At 43.3% G+C, this 26,756-nt stretch overlaps 2 protein-coding genes across 2 annotated transcripts in view; both read right to left on the reverse strand.

The window, feature by feature from the left end:
- Positions 1–8,840, reverse strand: part of LOC306745925 (uncharacterized protein) — a gene marked incomplete at both ends in the record, with an annotated part of 33,989 nt that extends 25,149 nt beyond the window's left edge. Inside the window, 2 exons of the mRNA XM_079228789.1 lie at positions 8,191–8,320; positions 8,654–8,840. Coding sequence (XP_079084915.1) covers positions 8,191–8,320; positions 8,654–8,840 — 317 coding nt within the window. The remainder of the gene's footprint in view (positions 1–8,190; positions 8,321–8,653) is intronic.
- An 8,341-nt stretch (positions 8,841–17,181) lies between these two features.
- Positions 17,182–22,917, reverse strand: LOC306745927 (equilibrative nucleobase transporter 1-like; the record flags this gene model as incomplete). Its single annotated transcript, XM_079228793.1, has 12 exons — positions 17,182–17,292; positions 17,401–17,524; positions 17,712–17,898; positions 18,094–18,201; positions 18,375–18,518; positions 18,637–18,722; positions 19,478–19,617; positions 19,705–19,797; positions 20,533–20,609; positions 20,728–20,774; positions 22,395–22,524; positions 22,731–22,917. 12 exons carry the CDS (start codon positions 22,915–22,917, stop codon positions 17,182–17,184), a joined length of 1,434 nt encoding a protein of 477 aa, XP_079084919.1.
- Positions 22,918–26,756: the final 3,839 nt, after the last annotated feature.

A 26,756-nucleotide genomic window follows, 5' to 3' on the forward strand; every position in this document is an offset into this window, starting at 1 on the left:
GGTCTGTCTGCAGCGGTGAAACTACAATGTTGTAGTCCATTTCAGACCACAATAAAGAGCATCTTAAATACTTTGTCCAACTTCTAACAGTATTGTGTCATGCAGATGACATACACAACCCTGTTCATAGTATTACTTTATTAACATAAACAACCTGGTTCATGGTTTTACTTTATTAATGATGTTGAAATAGAAATGAACGAAGGAATATGAAAGTGAAACCAACGTATTTTTCACAGAGAGGACAAAGCTACTAAACTGTCTCTTTGTTCAGTTTCAAACATGCTGAATTAAATACATTATCCCACGAACGATGTTGTGTGTGTCTCATATCCCTTTTTGTTGTTATGGTTTATCTATATGCAGATTATAATATGATCATAAAAATATGCAGACAACAGTTTATGAAACACCACATGATAGTGTTTTATTGTAATGTGACAAAATAGTTGATTAAAAAGATGATAATCAGAAACATGACTCAGCTAGTTTTCGTAACATCCTTCGAGGATACTACTTTATTTCTTTCTTCTCGTTTCTGTCCAGCATGTCTCTTTTACTTCGCAAGAGCTTGTACTTAACCTATAGACATGCAGTGCAACATTTCCCATAAACAATATAATTTCTTAAAATCTCTATGACTTTCCCTCTCTCTATCTATGAGAGTTAAGGCAACATATTTCCGCCTCTTTTCAATGTAGTATTAGCTTATCCACCATGGGCAGATAAAGAAAACAGAAACCCATCTGTGAAGACAATGTGAACGGTTTAGTAATATATGGTAGCTGGCTTTTTTAAGTTAAATTTTATTGTCGCTTTAAAAAAATGGAAGTTTCAGAGAGCAACCAATTACCAAAACAAATAATTCATTTAAACAAGTTGCTGTACTTTTTTGTTTAGTTAGCAAGCTAGAATTCATTATGTTTTGTTTTTTTGGGCCATGTTTTTCAAAAACAGTATCATATCATAACACCATCATCAGTTCCAAGTTGACAGTAAACTGATATAAAATTCAAAAGTCCTCCGATAAGCTCAAATCACCTGCTCTCCTTGTGTATTTAATCTGCTCTCCCTTGTTTAGTTGTCAGGTTGCATGCGCTTGTTGCTTGTATTCCCAGTCAGTTTTGTTCTTCGAGCCAGCTTTTGCCTCGTGTTATGCATTTGGGTCCTCTTTAAACTCCAAAGCCGTGACAAATCACACTAATCAAAAACCTCCCCTTGTTGTTCTTGTTGTCTTAGTCTCTCAGTCTCTCAGTAGAGAACTAAAAGCCCATCAGTCTACCCGACTGATGGGCTTTTAGTTCTCTACTGAGAGACTCTTTTAAATGGGAAACCTTTTAAATAGGGATGCACCGATACCGTTATCGGGAATTGGGTTCGATACTGTGATGTACTCTTACTTGTAAAACTCAGGCTCACTTAACCTCTTAGCGTTCCTGTCAAAATTTGCCAAAAAACGCCTATACCCAAAGTAAATTGCAAGCTGTACTTGAACTATTTGGAGTAAATGCATGGTCTTGGTCTCTTTTGAAAGGTAACACTCTGAAGCTTGTTTCCCTCAATAGTAAGAATCACTTTAAGTGCTGCTGACACTGAGCTATATAAGTTTGAACACACTAAAGTATAAGGTTTTTATTTCCGCCTGAACATTTCTTTGCAAATAGATGCCTGTAGATGACTATGAATGGGACTTATGAACTGGAAAACACAATGGGACAATAGCCTGAAGCCTTTTCTAGTCTAAGTAAAAAGTAGATAACAATCCCACAGAAAATGTATATTTTACACATGTTTTTCTAATGAAATGTCTAGGCGTTTTTCCGTTGTAAGACTGAAAATATTCATGATATCAGAATCAGAATCAGAAACCGTTTATTTGCCAGGAATGTTTACACAAACGAGGAATTTTTCTCGGCGGAAGGTGCATACATTAGACATGAGACGTTAGACGAGACAAACAACAATCAACAACGACAACAGCAGTGCAATGGGTATTAAATTAAGTATAAGATAAAGTGCTCAGACAAACAGATAGCATTAATGTAAGTGTATGTTAAAGTGACATGTGTGTTAAAGTGTATGTTTAGTGGCATGAGTGTTTAAATGAAGCTCAAGCGCAAGTTCAGTAAGGAAGACATTAGTTACCCGCTGGTTCATTCAGGAGCCAGTCTGTAGGCTCACAGAGATGACTCCATCATCTGATTGGGGGCGTGTATGTTGAATGAACCAGCCTGGCAGAGCAATTCCTTAGCCAATCACGACGTTGTTGTCTAACTTGAAATAGTTTCTCCTCAGGGCTGTCAGTTGTCATTTCAGCTCTAACCGATGGCACCGCCAGTCAGCAGTCGGTCCTGCTTTATTCATCAACGGGTACAGCAACTCTAGTCTTCTTCTTCTTCTTCTTCTTCTTCTTCTTCTTCTTCTTCTTCTTCTTCACCACCAGTGTCTGGACTCCAGGGGGGGATTCTGCGGGCGCAGATGTCAGCATCACTAGGCCTTGCTTATCCTAATTCAGGATGGAGTCCAATCGCCAAAGACTTTTCACAATTTGATTGTTGCACAATTTGATTGTTTGCAATTGTAATAAATTATTGTTAAAACTCGGTAACCAGTCTCTCCTGATTGAAATATGAAGTGTGCAGGGGAGTGACCGGTAAGAAGAAAGAAAAGGAAGAGGAAAGAAAAGAAAGAAAAAATAGTCCGAAAAATAGTCCAGGGGGTGAAAAAATAGTCCGAAAAGTAGTCCGAAAAATAGTCCTGGGGGTGACATAGTCAGTCAGTGGGGGACCCAAGCCCTGTTGATGAGCCCGACTGCCGACGGGAAAAAACTGTTGGTGTGGCGTGAGGCCTTGGTCCTGATGGACTTCAACCTCCTGCCACAGGGAAGGGACTCAAACAGGTTGTGACCAGGGTGAGAGGGGTCAGCTACGATCTTCCTAGCTCGCTTCAGAATCCTGGAAGCGAACAAGTCCTGGAGGGACGGCAAATTGCAGCCAATCACCCTCTCAGCAGAGCGGATGATGCGCTGCAGCATGGCCTTGTCCTTGGCAGTGGCTGCAGCATGCCAGACGGAGATGGAGGAGCAGAGAATGGACTCAACGATGGCAGTGTAGAATAGCACCATCATTTTCTTTGGCAGGTTGAATTTCTTCAGCTGCCTCAGGAAGAACATCCTCTGCTGGGCCTTCTTTGTGATGGAGCTGATGTTCAGCTCCCACTTGATGTCCTGGGAAAAGAAGGTACCCCAGGAAGCTGAAGGACTCCACAGCGTCGACGGGGGAGTCACACAGGATGAGAGGGGCGGGTGGGGCTGCATTCTTTCTGAAGTCCACAACCATCTCCACTGTCTTCAGAGCGTTGAGCTCCAGGTTGTTTTGGCTGCACCAGATCTCCAGGTGGTCAGTCTCCCACCGGTTGACGGACTCGTCCCCACCAGAGATGAGTCCAATGAGGGTGGTGTCATCCGCGAACTTCAGGAGCTTGACGGACTGGTGACTGGAGGTGCAGCTGTTGGTGTACAGGGAGAAGAGCAGAGGGGAAAAAACGCAGCCTTGGGGGGAACCGGTGCTTATGGTCTGAGAGCCTGAGACGTGATTCCCCAGCTTCACGTGCTGCTTCCTGTCAGTCAGGAAGTCTGTGACCCACCTGCTGGTGGAGTTGGGCACGTGCAGCTGGGGGAGCTTGTCCTGCAGCAGAGACGGGATGATGGCGTGGAAAGCAGAGCTGAAGTCCACAAACAGGATCCTGGCGTAGGTTCCTGGGGAGTCCAGATGCTGGAGAATGTTGTGGAGGGCCATGTTGACAGCATCGTCTACAGACCTGTTGGCCCTATAGGCGAACTGCAGAGGGTCCAGGAGTGGCGTAAAGCCAACTTCAACTGAGTCGGCCCTATATAATCAGGAGTGTCTTTAGGGCCAGGTGTTGCTCGTTTTGACCGTTTTTACATGACCGTATTGTAACAGAGGGGCAAATGTTTATGGTTTATTTTATGATTTGAATATACGCACCTAAGTTCTGCCGATGAAGTTATTATTTATGTTTTGCAAGAATAAACATGATAGACGTTACAACTGGACATTGTCATTAATAAAGCGCGACAGGAACAATTATCAAGCGAGCAGCCAAGTAGTGCCTTAGGGTTGAATAGGCAACGGGGGCACTACAGTTGGAATCACAATAATCATAGGTTTCCAGAAACATACGGCCCTCGTACCTAACTATAAATAGATGTACAGTGTACAATAGAATGTACAGTGTTCTCCTCCAATGAATCGACACCTTAACGTGGTGGAGGAGTTTGAGTGGCTCAGTGATCCTGGGAGCTATGTTGTCCGGGGCGTCAGCCCCTGGTAGGGTCTCCCAAGGCAAACAGGTCTCAGGGGAGAGCCCAGACTAAGAGCGGTTCAAAAAACCCTGATGAATAGCAGCCCACGGTCTGAAGTTACCTCGCCCGGACAAGGGAAACCGGGGCACCCTCCCGGAGCCAGACCCAGGAGGGGAGCTCGTCGGCGAGCATCTGGTGGCCGGGCTTTTGCCCATGGGGCCCGGTTGGGCTCAGCCCGAAGAAACAACATGGAGCAGCAGTCACCCCCCGTGGACCCACCACCCGCGGGGAGAATTATCGGGGTCGGGTGCCATGCAGACCGGGCGGGCCAGGCAGGAGACCTGGGCGAGCCGATCGCCGGCAGCATAGACTAGCTCTAGGGACGTGGAACGTCACCTCGCTAGCGGGGCAATGACAGAGAAACCTGGCGGGGCGTGATTGGGAGGAACGGCTTGCCCGATCTGAACCCGAATGGTGTTTTGTTGTTGGACTTCTGTGCTAGCCACAGTTTGTCCATAACGAACACCATGTTTGAGCATAAGGTGGCTCATAAGTGTACCTGGTACCAGAACACCTTAGGCCGGAGATCAATGATCGACTTTGTAGTCGTATCATCTGATCTGCGGCCGTATGTCTTGGACACTCGGGTGAAGAGAGGAGCAGAGCTGTCAACTGATCACCACCTGGTGGTGAGTTGGATCAGATGGCGGGGGAGTCGGCTAGAAAGACCTGGCAAGCTCAAACGTGTAGTGAGGGTGAACTGGGAACGTCTGGCGGAGGATCCTGTCCGGGAGGTCTTCAACTCCCACCTCCGGAAGAACTTCTCACAAATCCAGAGGGAGGCTGGGGACATGGAACCCGAGTGGACCATGTTCAAAGCCTCTATTGTGGACGCGGCTGCTCGGAGCTGTGGCCGGAAGGTCATCGGTGCCTGTCGTGGTGGCAACCCGAGAACCCGGTGGTGGACACCGGGGGTGAGGGAAGCCGTCAAACTGAAGGAGGCCTTTCGGGCCTGGCTGGTCCAGGGGTCTCCTGAAGCAGCTGACGGGTACCGGCAGGCCAGAAGGGCTGCAACTGCGATGGTCACGGATGCTAAAACTCGGGCATGGGAGGAGTTCGGGGAGGCCATGGAGAAGGACTTTCGGTTGGCCTCAAGGAAGTTCTGGCAAACCATCCGACGGCTCAGGAAGGGAAAGCAGGGGCTACCCCAGGCTGTTCTCAGCAGGGGGGGAAACTGCTGATCCGGACTGGGGACATCGTCGGGCAGTGGAAAGAGCACTTTGAGGAACTCCTAAACCCGGCCAACATGTCCCCCGGAGAGGGGGCAGCGCCGGAAGACTTTGGGGTGGTTTCTCCCATATCCCTGGCAGAGATCGCTAAGGTAGTCAAAAAGCTCCTTGGTGGCAAGGCGCCAGGGGTGGACGAGATCCGCCCTGAGATGCTGAAAGCGCTGGACATTGTTGGGGTGTCTTGGTTGACACGCCTTTTCAGTGTCGCATGGGGGTCGGGAACAGTGCCCATGGACTGGCAGACTGGGGTGGTGGTTCCCATCTTCAAGAAGGGGGACCAGAGAGTGTGCTCAAACTATCGTGGCATCACACTGCTCAGCCTCCCGGGAAAAGCTTATGCCAGGGTGCTGGAAAGGAGGCTCCGACTGCTTGTTGAACCTCAGATTCAAGACGAGCAGTGCGGATTCCGTCCCGGTCGTGGAACAGTGGACCAGCTCTTTACCCTTGCAAGACTACTGGAGGGGTCCTGGGAGTTTGACCAACCAGTCTACATGTGCTTTGTGGACTTGGAGAAGGCTTTCGACCGGGTCCCTCGGGGGTTTTTGTGGGGGGTGCTGCGGGAGTATGGGGTGCCGGACCCGTTGGCACGGGCTATCCGGTCTCTGTACGCCTGCAGTAGGAGCTGTGTCCGTATCCTCGGTAGTTAGTCAGACACGTTCCCGGTGGGTGTTGGCCTCCGCCAAGGCTGCCCTTTATCACCGGTCCTGTTCGTGACTTTCATGGACAGGATATCTAGGCGCAGCCAGGGGGCGGAGAGGATCCGGTTCGGGAGTCTCGGGATCGCTTCTCTGCTGTTCGCGGATGATGTGGTCCTGTTTGCCTCCTCGGACTGTGACCTCCAGCATTCACTGGGGCGTTTTGCAGCCGAGTGTGAAGCGGCAGGGATGAGAGTTAGCACCTCCAAATCTGAAGCCATGGTGCTCTGCCGGAAACCGGTGGATTGCTCCCTCCAGGTGGGGACAAACTGCCTACCCCAAGCGAAGGAGTTCAAGTATCTCGGGGTCTTGTTCACGAGTGAGGGTAAGGTGGAGCGGGAGATCGACAGACGGATCGGTGCGGCTGCAGCAGTAAAACAGGCGCTGTACCGGTCCGTCCTGGTGAAGAGGGAGCTGAGCCGGAAGGCGAAGCTCTCCATTTACTGGTCGGTCTATGTTCCAACCCTCACCTATGGTCACGAACTCTGGGTCGTGACCGAAAGAACGAGATCTCGGATACAAGCGGCCGAAATGAGCTTCCTCCGCAGGGTGGCCGGGCTCACCCTTAGAGATAGGGTAAGGAGCTCGGACATCAGGGGGGAGCTTGGAGTCGAGTCGCTGCTCCTTCGTGTCGAAAGGAGTCAGCTGAGGTGGTTCGGGCATCTAGTCAGGATGCCTCCTGGACGCCTCCCATTAGAGGTTTTCCAGGCACGCCCAACTGGTAGGAGACCCCGGGGAAGACCGAGGACACGCTGGAGGGATTATGTCTCCCGGCTGGCCTTGGAACGCCTTGGGATCCCCCAGAATGAGCTGGAAAGTGTTGCGGGTGAGAGGGAAGCCTGGGTCGGCCTGCTGAACCTGCTGCCACCGCGACCCGACCCCGGATAAGCGGCTGATAATGGATGGATGGATGGAGTGTACAGCTGTAAAGGACACCCGCTGGAAGGCGGAACACTAACAGGTTTTAAGGTGGACCCCTACTGCAAACTATGCTCTGTTTGTATCAGAAAAACAGAAAGTTAAATGTTAAAATTTTTACTGTAATAATATTATTAAGTACTCATATACTGTAGGTGTATAGGTGTAGTGTTTTTCTCTTTCTCAATCAATCAAAGATAAGAAGTCAGCTCACTTCTGTAAGCCCATTATTCAACATATCTACAAAACCGCTAGAGAGTTTTCTTATTATTATAGCATTGTTTACATTCATCCGATGTCACTAGTAAAAATTAGTCCAGTTCTAGCAATGTGTGCAATGGTATATTGTACAGGACATTGTACATCTCTGTAAAATCTCATGTGGATTGAGTGTAGACTTATTCTGCATTACAGGTTGGTATTTCCAATGTTATAATTCCTATTTTCCTATGTACCAAAGAATGGTTTTAATGTGTTAAAAATCTCCATCATGAGCTGACCGGTATCTGGTATTGGGTTCGATACTGTGCTGATGTACTCTCACTTGTAAAACAACTCAGGCTCTCTTAAGGTGGACTGGCCTTTAAGGTGCACCAGCCATTCTCCTAAAAGTGATAAGCTGGTCCTTTGCTAAGCCGTTGTTTTCTTTTATATTTCTTTAAACGATAAACACAATATATTTAGCACAATACATTTGTAACACCCCTACTGCAAACTATGCTCTGTTTGTATCAGAAAAACAGAAAGTTGAAAGTGAGAAACATCTGATGAAACCAAAACATGTTTTCAAAGTCATTGTTAGAACTGTAAAGATATCATTTAGTACTCATATACTGTAGGTGCTTGTATCGGCAAGTACTTAAAAGTAACCAAATGTACTTGGTCTGGTAAAAAGGTATTGATTAACTAATTTTAAATATATTGACCATTAACACTTTAGTAATTAAAGTGTTGCTTGACTCACATTCCAAAGAGCCGAGCCACTGTAGTACCAAAGTGGTCAAAGAGGAAGCCATTGGGTAGCGTCATGAAATTGAACATGAAGGAGGCGATGGTGAAAACAAGAGAGAACTGTACATCTTGTCCACTGCACTCTGTAGACACATACAACACAGAGGAAGAAAGAGCCAAATGGTGAAATACATACAAACAGATGACAATTAGGATCAGAGAGTCCTGCAACTCCCGTATCAAGAGTTGTATCAACATATACAACTCTTGATACGGGAGTTCCTTTACATCTTTTAGATCAAAGAGGACAATGAAGGTCAGTGAAGTTTTGATGATGTGAGTTTTAATCAATTTCAACTCTTTATGCAGCCCCATCATTGACACCTGTGGTTAAAGAGGTGTCAATCATGGTAACAATGATGGTTGGTGAGTCCTACATAAAGGTTTCATTTAATTTGGTTAGAATTGAAACTGACCTAAGACCTGCGTTGCATTGACTCCTGTGGTGTTGACGCACTTAGAGCTGAAGTAGCCCTCCGTCTTCAGGACAAAAACCAGAGAAGCCCATCCGAACACGCATCCGGCAAAACACAGACACTCCACCACCCCTGTAAATAAGGTGAGGTAGCGACGAACCGTCACACTGCTCACAAGACCAGGCATGGTTCCTCACACACTCAGGAAAACAATTCACAAACACTATTTTCTCACAGAGTCCTGTCCACAAGCCAAACAAAGAAAATGAATGTGATTATGCACCTTTTTAAAGCATTGTAATTTTCATATAAAAAGAACCCAATCTGCATGACACATTGAAATTACTTAAATATAACATATTAAAGTGACACCAGCAAGACAATTATCTGGGCATAAAATGTGCTGCTTGAGTTTAGGCAGTGAGGTCAGTCGTCTCCCAAAAAAAGATGGAGTAAATTCAGATGTTAATAAAACCACTTTTAATGAAAAGGTTAACTTTATCAAGGTGCTGGAAAATCATAACATTTTCATTTGAAAAACAATAGGAATCAATTAACACATCCAAACATGATGATGTGACCCATGTAAAAAACTCACCACTCGAGCTAACCAGAAGCCATGGCTGACAGCCAACCTGTCCCACGGCCTCAGGAAAGCGAAACAGGATTACACGAACAAGATAACCTGTCACTTTAAAGACAGCAGAGATACACAGAGCCTGTGGCAGGGCATTCAGTCCATCGCGGACTACAAACCTGTGCCACAGACCTGTGACAGCAACATCTCTCTGCTAAACAACCTCAACAGCTTCTTTGCACTATTTGAAGCACAAAACAGCACACAAAGCCCCCCCCCCACAATCAGGCTCTGTGCCTGTCTGCTGCCAGTGTGAACAGGACACTCTCCACTCTCAACACCCGCATGGCAACAGGTCCAGACAACATCCCTGTTTGTGTGTTGAAGGACTGCGCAGAGGAGCTTAAGGATGTCTTAACGGATGTCTTTAATACTTCTCTGAGACAAGCTGTTGTTCCATCATGCTTCAAGGCCACCACCATCATACCTGTTCCAAAGAAATCCACAACGTCCTGCTTTAATGACTATTGTCCAGTGGCCCCATAATAATGAAGTGCTTTGAACGGCTAGTCATGTCACACATCAAATTCATCCCCCCGCCCCCTGGACCCTTTCCAGTTTGCATACCGTGCCAAACGGTCCACAGAGGGTGCAATCTGCCCTGCTCTCTACCTAGCCCTCACCCACCTGGACAAAAAAAGACTCATATGTGAGAATGCTGTTCATAGACTTTAGTTCAGCATTCAACACCATCATCCCACAACAACTCATCTACAACCTTGATCAGCTGGGGCTCTACACCTCACCACCTGGCTGCTGGACTTCCTCAGTGAGAGGCCACAAGCAGTACGTATCGGCAACAACACCTCGAACAGCATCACACTGAGCACAGGGGCCCCTCAAGGCGGTGTGCTCAGTCCACTGCTCTTCACCTTGCTGACTCTCGACTGCCAAACCACCTACAGCACCAATCACATGGTCAAGTTTGCAGACAACACAACTCTGGTCGGTCTCATCACCAAGGATCAGTGGTGGGCCGTCAGGGCCTGCTAAACCTTCACTGCTGGCCTAAACAGAATCACAAAGTTATAGCTATTTTATAATTTAATTGTTTTCCACAAATACACTACATGTATTATAATTATTTTTCCCTATCATCTTATTTTCTCATTGCACAGCTCCTGTCTTCCTCTTTTGCTCAGCCTGCTGCACTGAACGCAGTGCAGTAGGCTTTCATCCAATCAAATTTTTTTTCTCCGGTGTCTTTATGTCAGCAAAGCAGTTTAAGCAGGCCTTTGCAGATTAAAGTACACGGGAAGTGGACATTGTGGTTGATTGTCATGGACTTCAACAAATCAGATCTTTAGTTTGACAAGCTGGGTGTATTCTTTGACGTGCAGCGCCTGCGAAATGGCATGGATGTATGATTGGTCAGTGTGTCAACAGGGGTGTCAACACTTGCAGCAGAGTTCAGTAGGAGCTAGAACAGGGATTCCCAAAGTGTGGTGCCTCTAGGGGGTGCGCGAGAGGAAAAATGTAATGGTGGTCTAATGGTGTAATAATTAATATTAAACATAATTTAAAAAAATTAAGTAGGATTTTTTTAATTATAAAAATGTCCTTTGTAAGATTTACATTTAATTACAATTAAAAACGTACAATTTAATAAATAGATGCACTTCCGGTCCGGCCGTCTTTTACATGCACACTAGCTAGCCTAGCTTGTGCACCTAACGTCATTTCATTCATTCAGCAACATCCATGAAAATATGTTAAACTGGCTGAAATCGGGGAAGCTGTCAGGTGGGACATCTGAAGCTATCAGTAATAAAAGAGGAGTGGGACAGAGAGAGAGGGAGGAACCGGAGGGAGAGAAACGGAGAGGTGCGTTGGGAAGAGACCGGGAGAAGAAATCGACCGGGAGTCGCAGAAAGAGGAGACGGAGCGGGAGCACAGAGGCCCATCGCGGAGTCAAGGTGAAAATTGAGGAAACGAGAGTGAGCATCAGACTGGGAAAAAAAAGAGGACATATGATGACAATTATCTGGGTCTGGGCTTCACTTGGATTGGCAATGCAGATTGCCCGAAGCCACAGTGCGTGTTGTGCAGTGAGGTTCTGGCTAACAGCTGTCTGAAGCCTCTTATTTGCGCCGCCACCTGAACACCAAGCATGCCAGTGCAAGTCAGAAGCCCCTTACATTTTTTAGATCAAAATTGGAAGAGTTACAAAACAGCCAAAAACAATTGCAGTCTCATTCATGTGTTGGGTCTACACCAGGGATTCCCAAAGTGTGGTGAGCGCACCCCTGGAGCCTCCTTTTTTTATTTATATCTGTTTCTGAGCCTATGCATGTGCCACTCTTTGTTCTTTACGTGGCTTACTGTGTTTAAGTAAATAAATGTGAAATGCAATCTGCCTCTGAGCCTGTGCGTTTGTCCTCGCCATCCTTATTGCTCTTTAAAAGTGACGCCTTGTGTAACTGAAATGTATACAGCGGATTAAATCTTGTAACAAACGCCACGCGCGAGCAAACAGTTCTCGCATTGGTCCGATTTTATGCGGCTATAAATAGGCTCTGTTGCGTTTTTTTTTTTAAGGTGTGGGGGTTTAGGGGTGCGTGAACCCGGTCGGGATGTAGAAGGGGGTGCGTGGCCTAAAAAGTTTGGGAACCGCTGAGCTAGAAGAACATCCTCACTGAAGCACACTGATGAACTGGACAACCACGTCATTGAACTGTGTTAACAACGAGAGGCGGATGGACTTTGTCTTTATAAAGCGAACAGCACCTGGTGAGTGAACTGCTTTTTCTGCTTTTTGTGTTTGTTTCCCCCCCCGCCCTACTTGGCTCTCCGCTGGCTCCCACCTCCACAGAGCTAGCTTGGCTCGCGAGTTAAGGTAGCTTGCCGCGTGGAGGTGTTGGAAGAGCGCTCTCTGCTAGACCTGTTTTCCATCGCCTCTTCGGGTGAGCGTGGTGGCATCGTCGGTGGCTTCCGGTGGAGAGCCAAGCAGGGTGGCTGGCTGAGAGGCAGTGCAGGGAGAACAGCTGGGAGTTGGGCTGCTTCTGCTGCTGCAAAGAGGTACAGTGTTTTAGTGCCGCGGTTTTGTTGGATTGTTTTGTCATCTTTTGTTTTAACTGTAAGCTATTATATTGAGTACTTGAACAGTTCTCTCGGAAGCAATGTAATGTACGTTTCTGGGGCTTTTATTGTGAAGGGAAAAACGGAAGAAGAGGAGAGGAAATGTTCTAGTGAAGTGTGCAACGAGAATAAAAGTTGTTGCCGTCTTGTGCAAACTAGGCAGCATCGTGATGTTGTTTTATTAATAAAGTGAAGTATAGGCGCAAGATAAACCCTCGGATACATAACTAAATGTGACTCGTTCTTGTCGATGTGACTCGTTCTTGTCGAACTACATGCATTTCCTAATAAAGGATTATTTTATCTTATATTATATAATTACAGGGCATACATCTGATGGCTTACATTACAGATTCACAATCTTAGAGGTATGGAATACTTGCGGATAGGATTTGCGAACAACAACTCTGTTCAAAAGGTCCTCCCTTTTTTATAAAATTGTCATAATTCACATGTCACTTCTTGAGTTATAGACAAAACATGTGTTTTGTGAGGGCACAGTGACCTTTGACCACCAAAACCAAACATATTTGAGTCCAGGTAGAAGTTTGTGACAAATTTAAAGAAATTCCCTCTAGGCGTTCCTGAGATATTGCATTCACAAAAATCAATGGACAGTTTTCTACTAAAGATTATTCATTGCAACTGGTGGAAGATTATTGTGTCCAGCATAACCCAACAAAAATGTTTTTAATGGTTCTCCAAGCTCTTGATTTTTTTGTATTTTTTCCTATTTGCTGAAATCAAAATGTAAGGAGTCTTTTCTCTCTGGGAGGATAATGGTCTGTCAACCAATGCAGACTTGTACATAGAATATCCCGTTGCTTCTTATATGGAGCTAAAGGAAACTTCTCCCTTCCTCAGGCACACTTTTATGTTTTATTATGAAGAATTGGGATGCAAGTATTCGGTTGATTTATCTGGAAAATGTTCGTGACTTTCATACTCCGTTTGTCATGTATGGCTGATAACACAACATGACATGAGTTATTTCACTGCAGGGACACACATTGAGGACAAGATGGTCAGAGACACAGGACTGAAACCACAGATCAACTAGTCTGCCAGAATATGAGAAAAAAGTACTTTGTATACTCCACAGCAGCTTCTTGGTCATATTATATGACTTCCGCTTCGTCTTTTATCCATTAGTTGAAGCACAGGCTATCTACTAAGTAATCATGGAATTTACATTATTAATGCCCTTGAGTTGTTCATCCAATCAGTCAAACTATATCTACACTGCGGCATAATGTCCTCTGGTCCTCAATGAGAACAACATCATATTGGTCCAAACACAGTTGACAGTTGTCAAGAATAAAGTTGTCTCAACAGCTTGAGCTTCAGACCTACCTCTTCCATCTTTAGCTGTCCTTCTTAGTGCACATGAGCCACAGCTCATGGAGGAAGTTGCTCCAAACAGATGCACACAAACTCTGAACTCTACTAGCTGTGACTTTAAGTCGCCATCTGGCTACCACAAGAACTGAACAGATCTAAATCCTGTTCAGACACTGTCCAGGTAAAACATGGATCTCTCTTGTTGACCAATTCTGGTTCATAATAGTCTGTTTGAATGCCCTTATTAACGAGTGGATCTCCTGAACATGTAGAAACATCATTTTGTGGGAGCTGTGAAATGTTTTGCTGCTAGACTAGAGTTTTCATTATCTTATTGTGGTGCTGCATTATCTTAGAAATGCTGTGAATGGTCTGGAGGTGCTGCTGAACTGGCTGCTGCTTCATATCAAACATAATAAGTGTGCTTTAACTCTGCTCTGGAGCTTACTTGCATTTTGACTCACAATATTCATTCATAATCTGCATAAACCTTTACCTTTGTGTCAGATGCAGCAATCTTGGCCTCTAGCTCCAACTGCTCTTTTCGTTAAGCGTGCTCTTACACTGATTTTATCTCTATCTTCAAGAGGAGGTGATATTTCTGCATAAAGCTATTTCAATTCTCCAAATAACTTTACAAAGATAAATAGTTCTTCTTTACTTACATCAGCATCACCTTTATCTTTCTTGAGGATTTAAATTGCCATCCTGTTACCTTTTACTCTCATTCTCAAGCCTTCAGTTCTCCCTCTTCAGTATTTGCCTTGGGCTTTGGCATCCTCTTCTGGCATTCTGTTACAACTTCCATTTCCTGAAGTGGTACTCTCTTACTAAGTTTTTAATGCACACAAACTGTCCTATTTTCTTCAATATGTGACAGCTTCTCACTCTAAAATATTTCCACAGACATTTTCAAAGAAAGACCACTGCGGCTTGGTGTTCAAAGTGTGATCTGACCACTAGGGCCTCTGGACCCATCACCTATGGCAGTGGTTCTCAAATGGGGGTACTAGTACCCCTGGAGGTACTTGAAGGCACCCCAGGTGGTGCTTGAGATAAAAAAAAATATGTATATATATTTAAAATTAGCATGAATTCAAAAATCCTTTAAAAATAGTTATTTAATAAATATTCCACAATATAAGTGTAAGTTCTTAAACTGAATTGTATATATTCTAAATTAAATCAGACACAGCGCTGGGTATTACATTGTTTTTTCAACCAACAATGCTTTGCACTGGTTAGGGGGTACTTGGCTGAAAAAACAGGGTTGTGAGCACTGGACTAGAGGATGTAGAGGGCAAATGCATACTATTGTGATTCTCCAAACCTGCTTGCGTGAATCTCTGTGTTCCACCACAGTCCCCGATGTTGGTCTCATGATTCGTTTTTTTTCTAAAGATAGATTTGATTTTGTAACGAAGGTTTCAGGGAAAATGTATCGGAGTCAAAATATCAGTTTTCTTTTAAGTAAAAGTGAAACAACAGAAATATAAATAGCAAAGAAAAGTAGAGATATCCAAAAATTAACATTAACAAAGTATTTCTACGTCGTTACTATACACCACTGTTGAAAAGTAATACTTCCCTTTACCACAGAGGAGTTTAAGTTCAAATTAAAAGATACATTTATTTTTTGGTTCAGCACAGTGAAGAGTTTGCGTATGTAAAGTTACATTCAAACAACATTGCAATCTCTACAGTCTTGGCACCTCACAAAAATATACAGTCGAGCTTAAACACAAACTTACTGGTAAAAAAAGTACATATATTTCCCTTTTTTCTTTAAAAAGCAGAATCCTTCACAGTCACTCTAAGCACCTGATACTTCATATGTTGGATATAACCAAAACATTAAAAAGAAATCTATTTACTGTTGGTAGACGTTCGGCATAATACTGATATCAGAAGCTAACAACTTAACTGTAAGGCCAGCAGGTGGCAGAGCTGCTCACTGATCAAATAACACTATACTCTACTGTTTAGGTAAGAAACAAATAAAATAAGGATATAGAGGTTACTTAAAGAGGTCCACGCTGATATAGGCATTGTCTGTAAAATTTTCAGCACAAAGTTTGTTATTTTTAGCACTCTGAATCCAACCATGGTGTGATAGGTGGCTAGCACTGGCGGGCCGTCAGGGCCTAAAAGTTATAGCTATTTTATAGTTTAATTGTTTTTCACAAATGCACTACATGTATTATCGCGATCAGCTGTTAAACTAAATCGTGGGCGTACGTACCAAATCCACGGCCCGCCACTGGTGGCTAGTATTACACAGAATAAAAGAATACAAGTTAAATTATAAGATTGCATAAAACAAGAAACAAAAGACATGTCACAGCCGTGGAAATCGTGGAAATTTCAAAAGAGGTAAAGTGCTATGCAACCTTAAGACTGCAACAGACTGCACACCAGATGATCTTAATTATTATGAATGAATTCAATTTGGCTGTGGAAATGATCCCTGTGTGTGGGTAAAGGTAGCCGAAAACCACACAGACATATGAGAATTATTAAATCAAACAAACCGAAGAACAAACAGTCTCACTGGTGTGATATTTACCAGTTCCAATCAAGCCCTTTTTTCTGAAAATGAAAAGGTGGTCATACCCATACTAAAAGAGCTGTAGCTCCTCAACCACAAGGTATATTTAAATAATGTAAACTGATATAGTACATTAACCCTTGTGTGATACGTTATATGTGGTATATAAAAAAAAAGATTAAAAGTGTGTTTTCCATTATGAATCATAACTTATCACAAAATTGCTCATAAGTCCTCCAAACAAGGTCGGAATTGAGTCAAAGTGGCTCTATGTAATCCTACGTCAATGGGAGATGTATCCAAATGACTCTGACAGCGTTTTTCCCCCATAAAAAATGAGTAAAGTATTTTTCTTTTGAAAAACTGTGAAGCTCCCAATAGAAGTGACACAGCTTTCTCTCAGGACCTCGAACATCCGGGTCCAGCAAAGTTCAAGCTACACAAGGATATGCTGCATGCTCGGGTGACACGGCGTCTTCGACAAAAGTAATGTAACCTTTCATATTTTGAGGCCGCGGGAAAAATATTTTTACACACACACATGTCTCGGAAACGGCGGGTGTTAACCCCAGAGCTTAGATGAAAGTACTGCTAGATTCAGTAGGTTCTAAAAAATTGCCGGTAGCTCGTTGCTAACGGTTTGAAAAAATAATTTCCCCAAAACCTGGGGAGCTCTCACAGGGTCATTTTGGACCAAACTTGCTCATACTTATGGCTTTTGTTCCCGTTTATTGTCCAATTATGTCAGAAATGTGAAACATTTACTTTGATTGTATTGGAAGGCAAGGATTTGCTGGTTTTTCAGAGACTAAGACAATGGGTCTGGGATTCATACCGTATGACTTATGAGCAGTGCAACTCAAGATATGAGCTCGTATGAGCCCGAGGGTCCCCTAATTAAGTGCAAGTCTCATTTGACAGACTTTAAGAGGAGGTACTGATGGCTCTCTGGGAGGCGAGACTTCGAACGTGCAAGAAGACAGAGAGGGGATGGATGAAGGCGAGCAGGCTGAGCAGTGTCAGACCAATGTTCACCTGTAGTCACATGAAGGGAGAGAGAACAGGAAGTAATGAGAGGAGAGTTCATAAAGACGGTTATTAAGGGAGGAGAAGGACCAGAATAAGAATTATAGTTGTACTCACATATAAAGGGTTTCCTTCCAGAGGTCCATTCACCAGAGCAAAGCAAGGATACTGCAGCAGAGAAAACACTGCAGACAGAGCCATGACCAGACCATACAGCTTCCCAAAGTGGCATGATGGGAAACTACACACACACACACACACACACACGCGCGCACACACACACACACACACACACACACACACACACACACACACACACACACACACACACACACACAAACAAACAATGTTACAATATTATAATAAGCAGATATAAGAATACTGAAGCGTAGTCCACAAAGACGTGTGCTGCGTCTATTTGTACTCACGCCACACTGATGAAGGCTGCGTTGCCGCCGTAGAGGAAGGAGCGGTTGAGCACCTGCAGGACGAAGGTGACATACTGAAGTGGCAGATACGGGATGGAGGCACACACTGAGAACACCAGACACTGCAGCGCCGTCAGGAAGAGAGAAAGCACCGAGGCCCTCAGGTCTGCTTCTTGTTCACTCTCTCCTACAAACAGACACACACACACAATTGAGTAATACGTCTTTTTCTTGCACAATTCTGTTTTAAGAACTTTCTTAAAAGGAGCATGAGGTTGGTGTCTAAGGCACCTGAACTGCTGTTTATCCACCACAGTCATAAATGGGACATTTTCAATTAATATGTATCATATCTTTAGACATATCAGTATTACTATGTTACCTGCAGCACGAGGTTTCCTCTTGTGTCTGTCCATGATGAGGCCATTCCATGGAGCACACAGCACGCCACACAGCTGCGTGATAGCAAAGGCATTGATGTACTGGCTCACTGCAGGGACACACAGCGAGGACAAGAGTTCAAAAAGTACTTTTTATACTCGACAGTAGCTTCTTACTCATATATTATTACTTCAGTCACGTCCTCTACAGGTTAACGTGTCAATATTCATGCAACTTCATGGACTTAATAAGACAGGCAAACATAATGTAGTGTGTGTTTACCCAGTGAAGGGTCCCCCGCCGTCAGCCGCTGCAGCATGAAGTTGAGGGTGCCGATGAAGAGGTAATGCCTGAGCTGCATAATCGATAACCAAAGCATCTGCAACATGAAGAACCTGGACATCACACACTCACGGAAACTCTTCTCTGTGTGAGACAAGGGGGGAACAAGAAGATTGATGAAGACGAGGAAAGAACAAAGATGAAGAGATTTTATACAGTTACATCATATGTATCAATCTATGTCACAGTAAAGTAATCAGACCTTGTTTCACCGGGACATCTTCGTTGAAGCGCGTTTCCTCTGTCGCTGTCTGTTTGTTGCCATTTGTTGATTTACCACAGGTTATCCTGACAAAGGCCAAAGGTCAACAACAGAATGAGAGCATTGTGGGAAATCTAACTTTAATTCACCCCCTACAATCACATAACAGCATGAAGGATATTTTTCAAAGATTGTGGCAAGATGATGTGAAAATGTGCTGCATGAAGATTAAAAAAAAAATGCAATGTTTGCTATTGAAAGTAGTCATCATTAGTTTTTTGTTTTTGTTTTGTTTTATAATGCTGAAATAATGCTGTTTTTTGTAAAGGAGCAGATACCCATTGAAAACAAAATGATTGACACGTTGAAACCCTCTGCACTCGGGTAGAACAGCGGCTGCACTTCCTCCTTAGGGTGAGGGTCTTTGCAGCCTGGGTCTGCAACCTCAGTGTAAAGCTGAAAGTCCAGAGTCTCCCAGTGTGGGCTTTTTAATAAATCGTTAGTCCCCCTCTCCAACAAAGCCCTACATATCAAGCTAGAACTTAACCCCTGTAACTTTGCCATTTACCTGTGCACATGTACATTTTATGTTATTCTAGGGACGCTGCTCTACTCTTACTGCACATAGTATGTACTCTCAAGTAAGCCGAGTCTGTAGTTGCATTAAATAAAACCTCATTTTCATGTTGTATATTTGCACAATTGATTTTACTATTGCAATGTTTAACCATTTTCAAATTATTTTAAACAAACAGATTCATTGATTTTCTTTCTTTTTCCACTTCATGCATTCCTGAGGCACGTGAGGTGTTGATGCATGTGTGATTTTGCCGTTTTGTACCCGTATTTGTAGTCGTCAGGCAGCGGGTAGGGAATGTGGTCTCTGGGCAGCAGGAAAAAAGTCCTGAGGAGGTGAATGACGCCACAGGCGGACAGGAAGAGGAAGGAGGAGCGGAGAGAGACGCCAGCCTCGTGTAACAGCTGCAAGAGACAACATCAAGATCGTTGTTACATAATTAGAAGGGATGAATATATTTCATTGTGAATGTGTGTGTAAATGTGTCTCACCTTGATGACAAGAAAGAGTGCTGATGAAGAGTCGAAGGCCCCGTTATAGAGAGTGATGATGGTGGAACGACGTGAGCCGAACAGGTTTCCTACCTTAAAGAGAGACATTTTTACATATTTAAACAAATGTTGCATTTAAGCGAGTACATATCTGGGGATTTCTTTGCTCTTTTGCGTCTATTTTTCTGTAAATTGGTGTAAAATGTGTTCTTGCTGAATTACTTGTTTGAACGTGAAGATTCCCTGAAAGAGCTCTGTGTTTTTTTCACCATGATCATACGCTGATCTGAGAAAAGCCTTGCAGCCAACAAAAGTGCATTGAGGGCAGCATTTTTGTTTGTGTTCTTATTTAATGACTTTAGTTGATACTCCACTGACAAAGCACACATACAGGCATCCAGAAAAAGTCAACGTTTTTTTTCACTTTCCTGTGCAGCAGTTTTTCAATTACAATTTAGAGAAAATATTAACCATCAACTGATTTAGAGATATACAAATGTGACACAGAGCTAAAAACAATGAATAGATTAGTCGATCAAACCTCATCAACAACATTTTTTTTCAAATTCTCCAGTTCACACAGTTCAGTTGTGCTGCTTTTCTCTGTTTTATATAAAATTATGAATTTAATATTTGGGCTTTCAGACTCTTGGTTGGATGAAATGAGCTATTGAATTATTTCAACTTGGGCCATGTGGAATTGTGACAGACAGCTTTCACAATTTCTGGACATTTCACATAGTAATCATCTAAATAATGAAGAAAATAAGAAATTAATTAAGATTAAAATGGAATATTAAATTGTTTTAATCTGAACAATTTCAGTACCTGCATGTTTGTTATTAGAAACAAGATGCCACCTGCTGCCAGGAGGGAGAGAGCTGGGAACAGCATGTTGGACAAAGCTGATGGAAAAAAACATTGGAAAAATGAGCATCCAAAGCTGTAACACCTTTACTCCTTTTTTAACAGTGCGGGTCCCGAGAAAGCCACAAAACAAAAAAAAAGATAAATGTTTTTCACCTGCAGTCGAGAAGGCCACCATCAAAGTACCCAAGGTGTACAGAAATCTGGAGGGGGAAAAACAAACAAATACATGTTCAGTTACAAGTCACAGTAAACATGTTAAAAAGCAAGTTCTTCTTCTGCTGTGTGAAGACGTTTGGCTGACTTCCATCCTCAGCTCCACTTGGCAATTATTTGCATTCCATGGACTTTAATTTTCCCTCCACCCTCTTTTAGTGGAAACATATGTGTATCCTTTGTACCAGTTTGTTATTGTGGATTTAGATATATCTGCTGAGTGTGTGTGTGTGTGTGTGTGTGTGCGTGTGTGTGTGTGCGTGTGCGTGTGCGTGTGTGTGTGTGTGTGTGTGTGTGTGTGTGGTGTAATGTTATTTAATCAATATGAACTTTGAGGCAGTAGGGAGGGCTTCTTCATTACAGGGTCTGAATATCTGCACAAAATAACTCAAAATCTTTTGCTTTGACATTCCTCCATCGTCTGGTGATGGTCGTTCATGGTCCTGACCTTTCTTTTTCTTAATCATTTGCTCACTCTTCCCATTTCATTGCCCTTAGTTTTCTTAACTTCTGCTATTTCTCATAAAACATTTTCTATACATTCTGCATTGCTTAGTGTCAGACTCTGGTATGTATGCTGCATTTCTATTCTTGTTGCTGTCTGACCTCAACTACTTTACGTAACATCCCTCGAGAGACCTACTGTGGCCTTTCACTTTTCCAGCTTTCCTACAGTAAGTGTCCCTTTTACTTCAGGGGAGCTCGTAGAGTTTATTTAGCAACACACATATTTGGCAATTCCTCAGAGGGAAATACCAGACAGACAAATTGCCTCTTTGCACTGTAGCATTAGCTTAGCCACCACAGGCAGAGAGGGTTACAGCCATGCAAGGAGATTATGAGGAGCCCATCTGTCTTTAGTGAAATGTGTTTGGTTTATAAAAAAAAATGGCTGCAGGGATTCTTTATTCTGTTTAGTTTCATTGCTGCATCCATAACTGGAAGCTACAGCAAAGCAACCGGTTGCAGTTTTTTGTTTGGGGTATAAATACTCCCAATGTAAAAAAGATCTATTAAACATAGATTTTTGAGTTACTTTTTTGTTACTTTGTGGTATCTTTCTCAAAGACTAGAAGTGTAAAAACACATACACAAGCCTGAACTGATTAAAAATAAAGAGATTGGGATTTCTTTGAAATATGTGTCGACTGTCTGCACAGAGACAAACAGACTCAGCCAGAATGTATCTGTTCTTTAGAGCTTAAAAAGTACCCTGGAAGAAATCCTCTTTGTTGTATCAATCATCAAAATTAATCAAATCCATGTTCAAACTATTCAATCATTGGCAGAATAGATATTTCATATTGCAGAATTAGATGATGCAATGAATCTTAGCTAAATAAAACCCAATCAAACTGTTGAATTAAACCATCGCTTAGTCAGTACACACAATGTGCAACCTACAGGGAAAAAGTACTTGCTGCACCTCGAACAAGGTCTTGTTGTTCTTTACTACCTCACTGTTTGTCATTTCATTCCTCCTAACGGCCCGACTGGTGGGATTCTAGTCCTATACAGAGTCACTGTTTTGATGAGAAATTACACAGGAAATCTTTTAAATCTATTGACCTTTTACTCCTCAGTAATTAAAGTGTTGTTGGACTCACATTCCAAAGAGCCGAGCCACTGTAGTACCAAACCAGTCAAAGAGGAAGCCATTGGGCAGCGTCAGGAAATTGTTCATAAAGGATGCGATGGTAAAGACAAGAGAGAACTGTTCATCCTGTCCACTGCAATCTGTAGACACATACGAGACAGGGAAAGAGAGAACCATGCTGTGAAATACATGGCCAGCCAGGTGACGAAGGTCAGATGACACAAACACATCTAAATTCAGGTGGCGCCCTCTCTCACCCTTTCCTGTCTATCTTTGGCTGCAGTATCTAATGAAGGCAAAAATAATTAAGAATAATAAGCAGTGAGGGTGAGGATTTCAAACTGACCTAAGACCTGCGTTGCATTGAAATATGTTGTGTTGACGCATCGAGAGCTGAAGTAGCCCTCCGTCTTCAGGATGAAAACAAGCGAAGCCCATCCGAACACGGCTCCAGCGAAACACAGACACTCCACTAGACCTGTCGCAAAGGTGAGGCAGCGTCGCACCGACAAGCTGTTGCCGAGGCCTGGCATGGTCCCTCACACACTCACACACTCACAGGGAAATCACAAATAATGTCCACCTGGATCGACACATACAGATGTCCTCTCACTGCACCTGCCAAACAAAGGAAATACAAAATTAGAAATGTAATTCTGATACAATTGACACGAGCCTGTTCTGCACCTTTAAATGAATTGGCATAGACAAAAGAACACATACTGCATGACATGGTATGCTTGAATGGAAAATCTTGCACAAACAAGACATGAGCTAAAACTTCTGTGCTTGAGTGAGTCATCCTAAAAAAAAAAGAGAGACTTCTCCATAAATTCAGACGGAAACAGAAAGAAACCTACTGGTAGGTCATGAAACTCCCATTTTGACAACAATAAGAATCAATTAAAAAGTACAAACATGGTTTCTTAAGAGAGTAAGCTCCTGTGAAGTCACAAAAAACAAAATGCACACTTGTTAAGTTGTATTATTCTCCAGCGTACTACTCTCTAGTACTCACAGTTCAGCCTCTGTGGGTCTCCCCAAATGATCTCACAAACCACACCTCTCTGTGTTTGCTCCACTCTCTTTCTTTATATAGGTAAGCTCTTCCTTCCTCTATTTCACCAGTTCCCTCCCTCTCATTCCTCCCCAACGTTTTTCTCTTTCTCAATTAATCTCTGGTGTGCAGCAGAGAAAATCTCTCTCCTCTTGTAGTACTTGTGTTTGCTGAAAATAAACACTCCGGCCTCCTCGGAGAGCCAAACAGCTGTGAAGCTGCCACTGAATGAAATGTATCTATCTATCTATCTATCTATCCATAGTTTATAACAGAGGGAACAAACCTTTTTTAAACCCTTTTTTTTAAAACTATACCATATCTCATATTTAAATACACTTGCCACTTTCACATTACACTTACATTTCACCTTAAAGTACTGTTACCTGTTACTGTTTGTCTGTGCACTTTATTTTAATTTGTATATTCTATTGTACATTTAATTTTAAATTTAAACATGCTCCCATTTCTTGCACTTTGTTTATTGTTTAATTCACCGCCATAACAAATTCCTTGTATGTGAAAACATACTTGGCAATAAATGATTTCTGATTCTGATATGAACTATTCAGACTCTGTTTAATGCCAGCTCAGCATTATATTTTTCACTGAGTCTCTCAATTCTGAAGTATTAATATTTCGTCAGGAGAATCATGCAATGGTGTGAGTGTGTGTGTGTGTGTGTGTGTGTGTGTGTGTGTGTGTGTGTGTGTGTGTGTGTGTGTGTGTTTGTGGGAGTGGGTGTGAGTGAGTGAGTGAGTGAGTGAGTGAGTGAGTGAGTGAGTAAGAGTGCACCTCACATGGTTGTGGTAATTCACACTTTCTTCAAACACCCTTTATTGTTTATTTTATACTTATATTGACTGCCTACCAACTCCTCATTCACTTCTCTTAACCGTCCCGGACCTGGAAGTGATAACAGAGTGCATCATCAAACCCCAGCCACTACTCTGTGCCTCCGAGTCTAGTATCCCCGCTTCCTCCTTGCAGTCGCCCCATGTCCCCGCTGCCTCCTCGCAGCCGTCCCATGTCCCCCTGCCGCCTTCGAGCCAGAGCCGACACCGGATTCCCCACCGGTGCCGCGACTTGTCTCAGAGTCCAGTTCCCCATCTATGTCCAGTTCCCCATTTGTGTCCAGTTCCCCATCTGTGTCCAGTTCCCCATCTGTGTCACGCTCCCCATCGGTGTCCGGCTCCCCTTCAGAGGCCCCCGGCTCCCCTTCCTGTCCAGGGTCCTGGTCTTCCCAGGGGACACAGTCTACGGAGCCCCCGTCCCGCTCTATGAAGCCCCAGCAGCCTTCGGACCCCCGCTCTCCGAAGCACAGGCGTGTCTGTCCGTCTGGTGGCCGTCCTCCGGCCTTGCCCCCAGACTTTAGCATTAACTTCTCGTTTACACGCATACAATTTTTTTTTGCAGTGTAGGGTATGATACAATATTCTTAATTATCCCCATAGGGAAATTTGTCTCGCCTTAAAATGCTGCTCACATGACATGTTACACTTTTGATGTTTAAATATACATAATTCTGAACAAATTCCATGAATTAAAAATAGTTATTGGCACTATCAACGAAAAACAGCAACATGACAATGATATCAGAGGACCAGCAACCAGCAACAAGTCATTAAAGACATAAGATCAATTGACATTGGCATGTCAGCATGTGATCAAGCTACATGTAAAGTCCACTTGAGTCGCCCAGTGTCATTATCAAAGGAATCATGTCAGACTACCACGGTAGACTCCACTGAGACTCCAGAGACTATTATTAATTATCATTTTCTTGATGATAATGGCTGATTTCAGTGTTTGACTTTTCTTTCCTTCGATTTAATTGATGAAGACGGATGCAAAATGGCCACAGTGGTATTGCTAGAAGGAGTCACAGTGGACCTCTTGGATCCCCCTACAGTAGATGAAACCTGATGAAGTGCCCTCTAGGTTACCCTTCTAGTAAAGAAGAAAACAAGATGCAGTGCACTAATGCACTATCCTTCCCTATGAATGCATGCACAATTAATGCACCATTATTGCATATTACTAACTTTGCTCCTTTACCAGAGCCTTTGTGCTTTCTCTCCTCACAGGTTTACATGGATCGTGGTTCTATCTGGACCCTGGTCCTGCTCGACTCCTACTGCTATTATCATTGTTATTGCCAGTTACATTGCTATTTGTATTACCAATACCATTACTGCTTTTATTATCAATATCATTCTATTACATCCACTGATGCTGCTATTTTTGGTCGTCGTAACTTTTTCATCATACCTACTACTCATTACATGACTTGTTTCTATCATATGCATTGAATGTGCTGTAACTCTGTTATGTTGTTCATTCTGTACACATGACATCTGTTGCACTTCTGTCCATCCTGAGAGAAGGATCCCACTCTGTTGCTCTCCCTCAGGTCTCTTTTTCCTCCCAGTTAAAGGGGCTTTTCCTGTGCCGATGGGAGGTCTTGGGACAGAGGATGTCGTTGTATATGTAAAGATTGTAAAGCCCTCTGAGCCAAATGTGTAATTTGTGATTTTGGGGTATACACAATAAATGCAATTTATTTAATGGGTGCCCGTTACATGATCTTTGTTATTAGGCCCAGATACTTTACACAATGTATAAGGCTTGTTCACTTTATTGCAGATTTTTTAGTGGGAACCAGCAGGTTCAGGGAGAGATGAGGGTGTAGATGTAAATCACTGTTGGAAGTCTTGTGATGAATACAAGGCCACTCGTGAGGCCTAAGAATATATGTTTTACCAGTATCGTGACCGGATCACAAGAAATATATTTGTATGACCACACAAATGTGTGGTCATTGTGCACAAACAGGCTTATACCCACTTCCTAAAACCAATGACCCAGTGTTACCAAAGGCATCAACCCCTGACATATCTCTGTGTGTATGTGTAGATAGCGCCTGCAGATACTAACTCCACAGATCATTAGCAAAGGCTGTGAGCCACATAACTTCTACCTAATTACAATGCAGATTAGCTCCATTTTAAAGGATAATGCTGCCATCATTTAATCGTTTGACTTGTATCAACAAATTACACAATGTCCTATGTACCTCCATTAGTCTTGAAGCTATAAAAACACATACAAGCCATACTGTTGCATTGGCTTACATGTTCTTGCATTACAGAACAACTGGCCTTGAATGAAAACATGTAGTTTAAATATCTGTAAGAAAAAAATAAAGAAATGTGTGTAATGTGGAGACAACATACCCGAATTCAGGGTGACCAGTAGCTAACTGCGGAAAAACTCTTGAGATTTGGGCTTTGTGGAAAACCTTCTTGCGTTCCT

The sequence above is a fragment of the Taurulus bubalis genome (genome assembly GCF_910589615.1).
Source record: "Taurulus bubalis genome assembly, chromosome: 13".
In the NCBI taxonomy this organism is placed as follows: Eukaryota; Metazoa; Chordata; class Actinopteri; order Perciformes; family Cottidae; genus Taurulus; species Taurulus bubalis.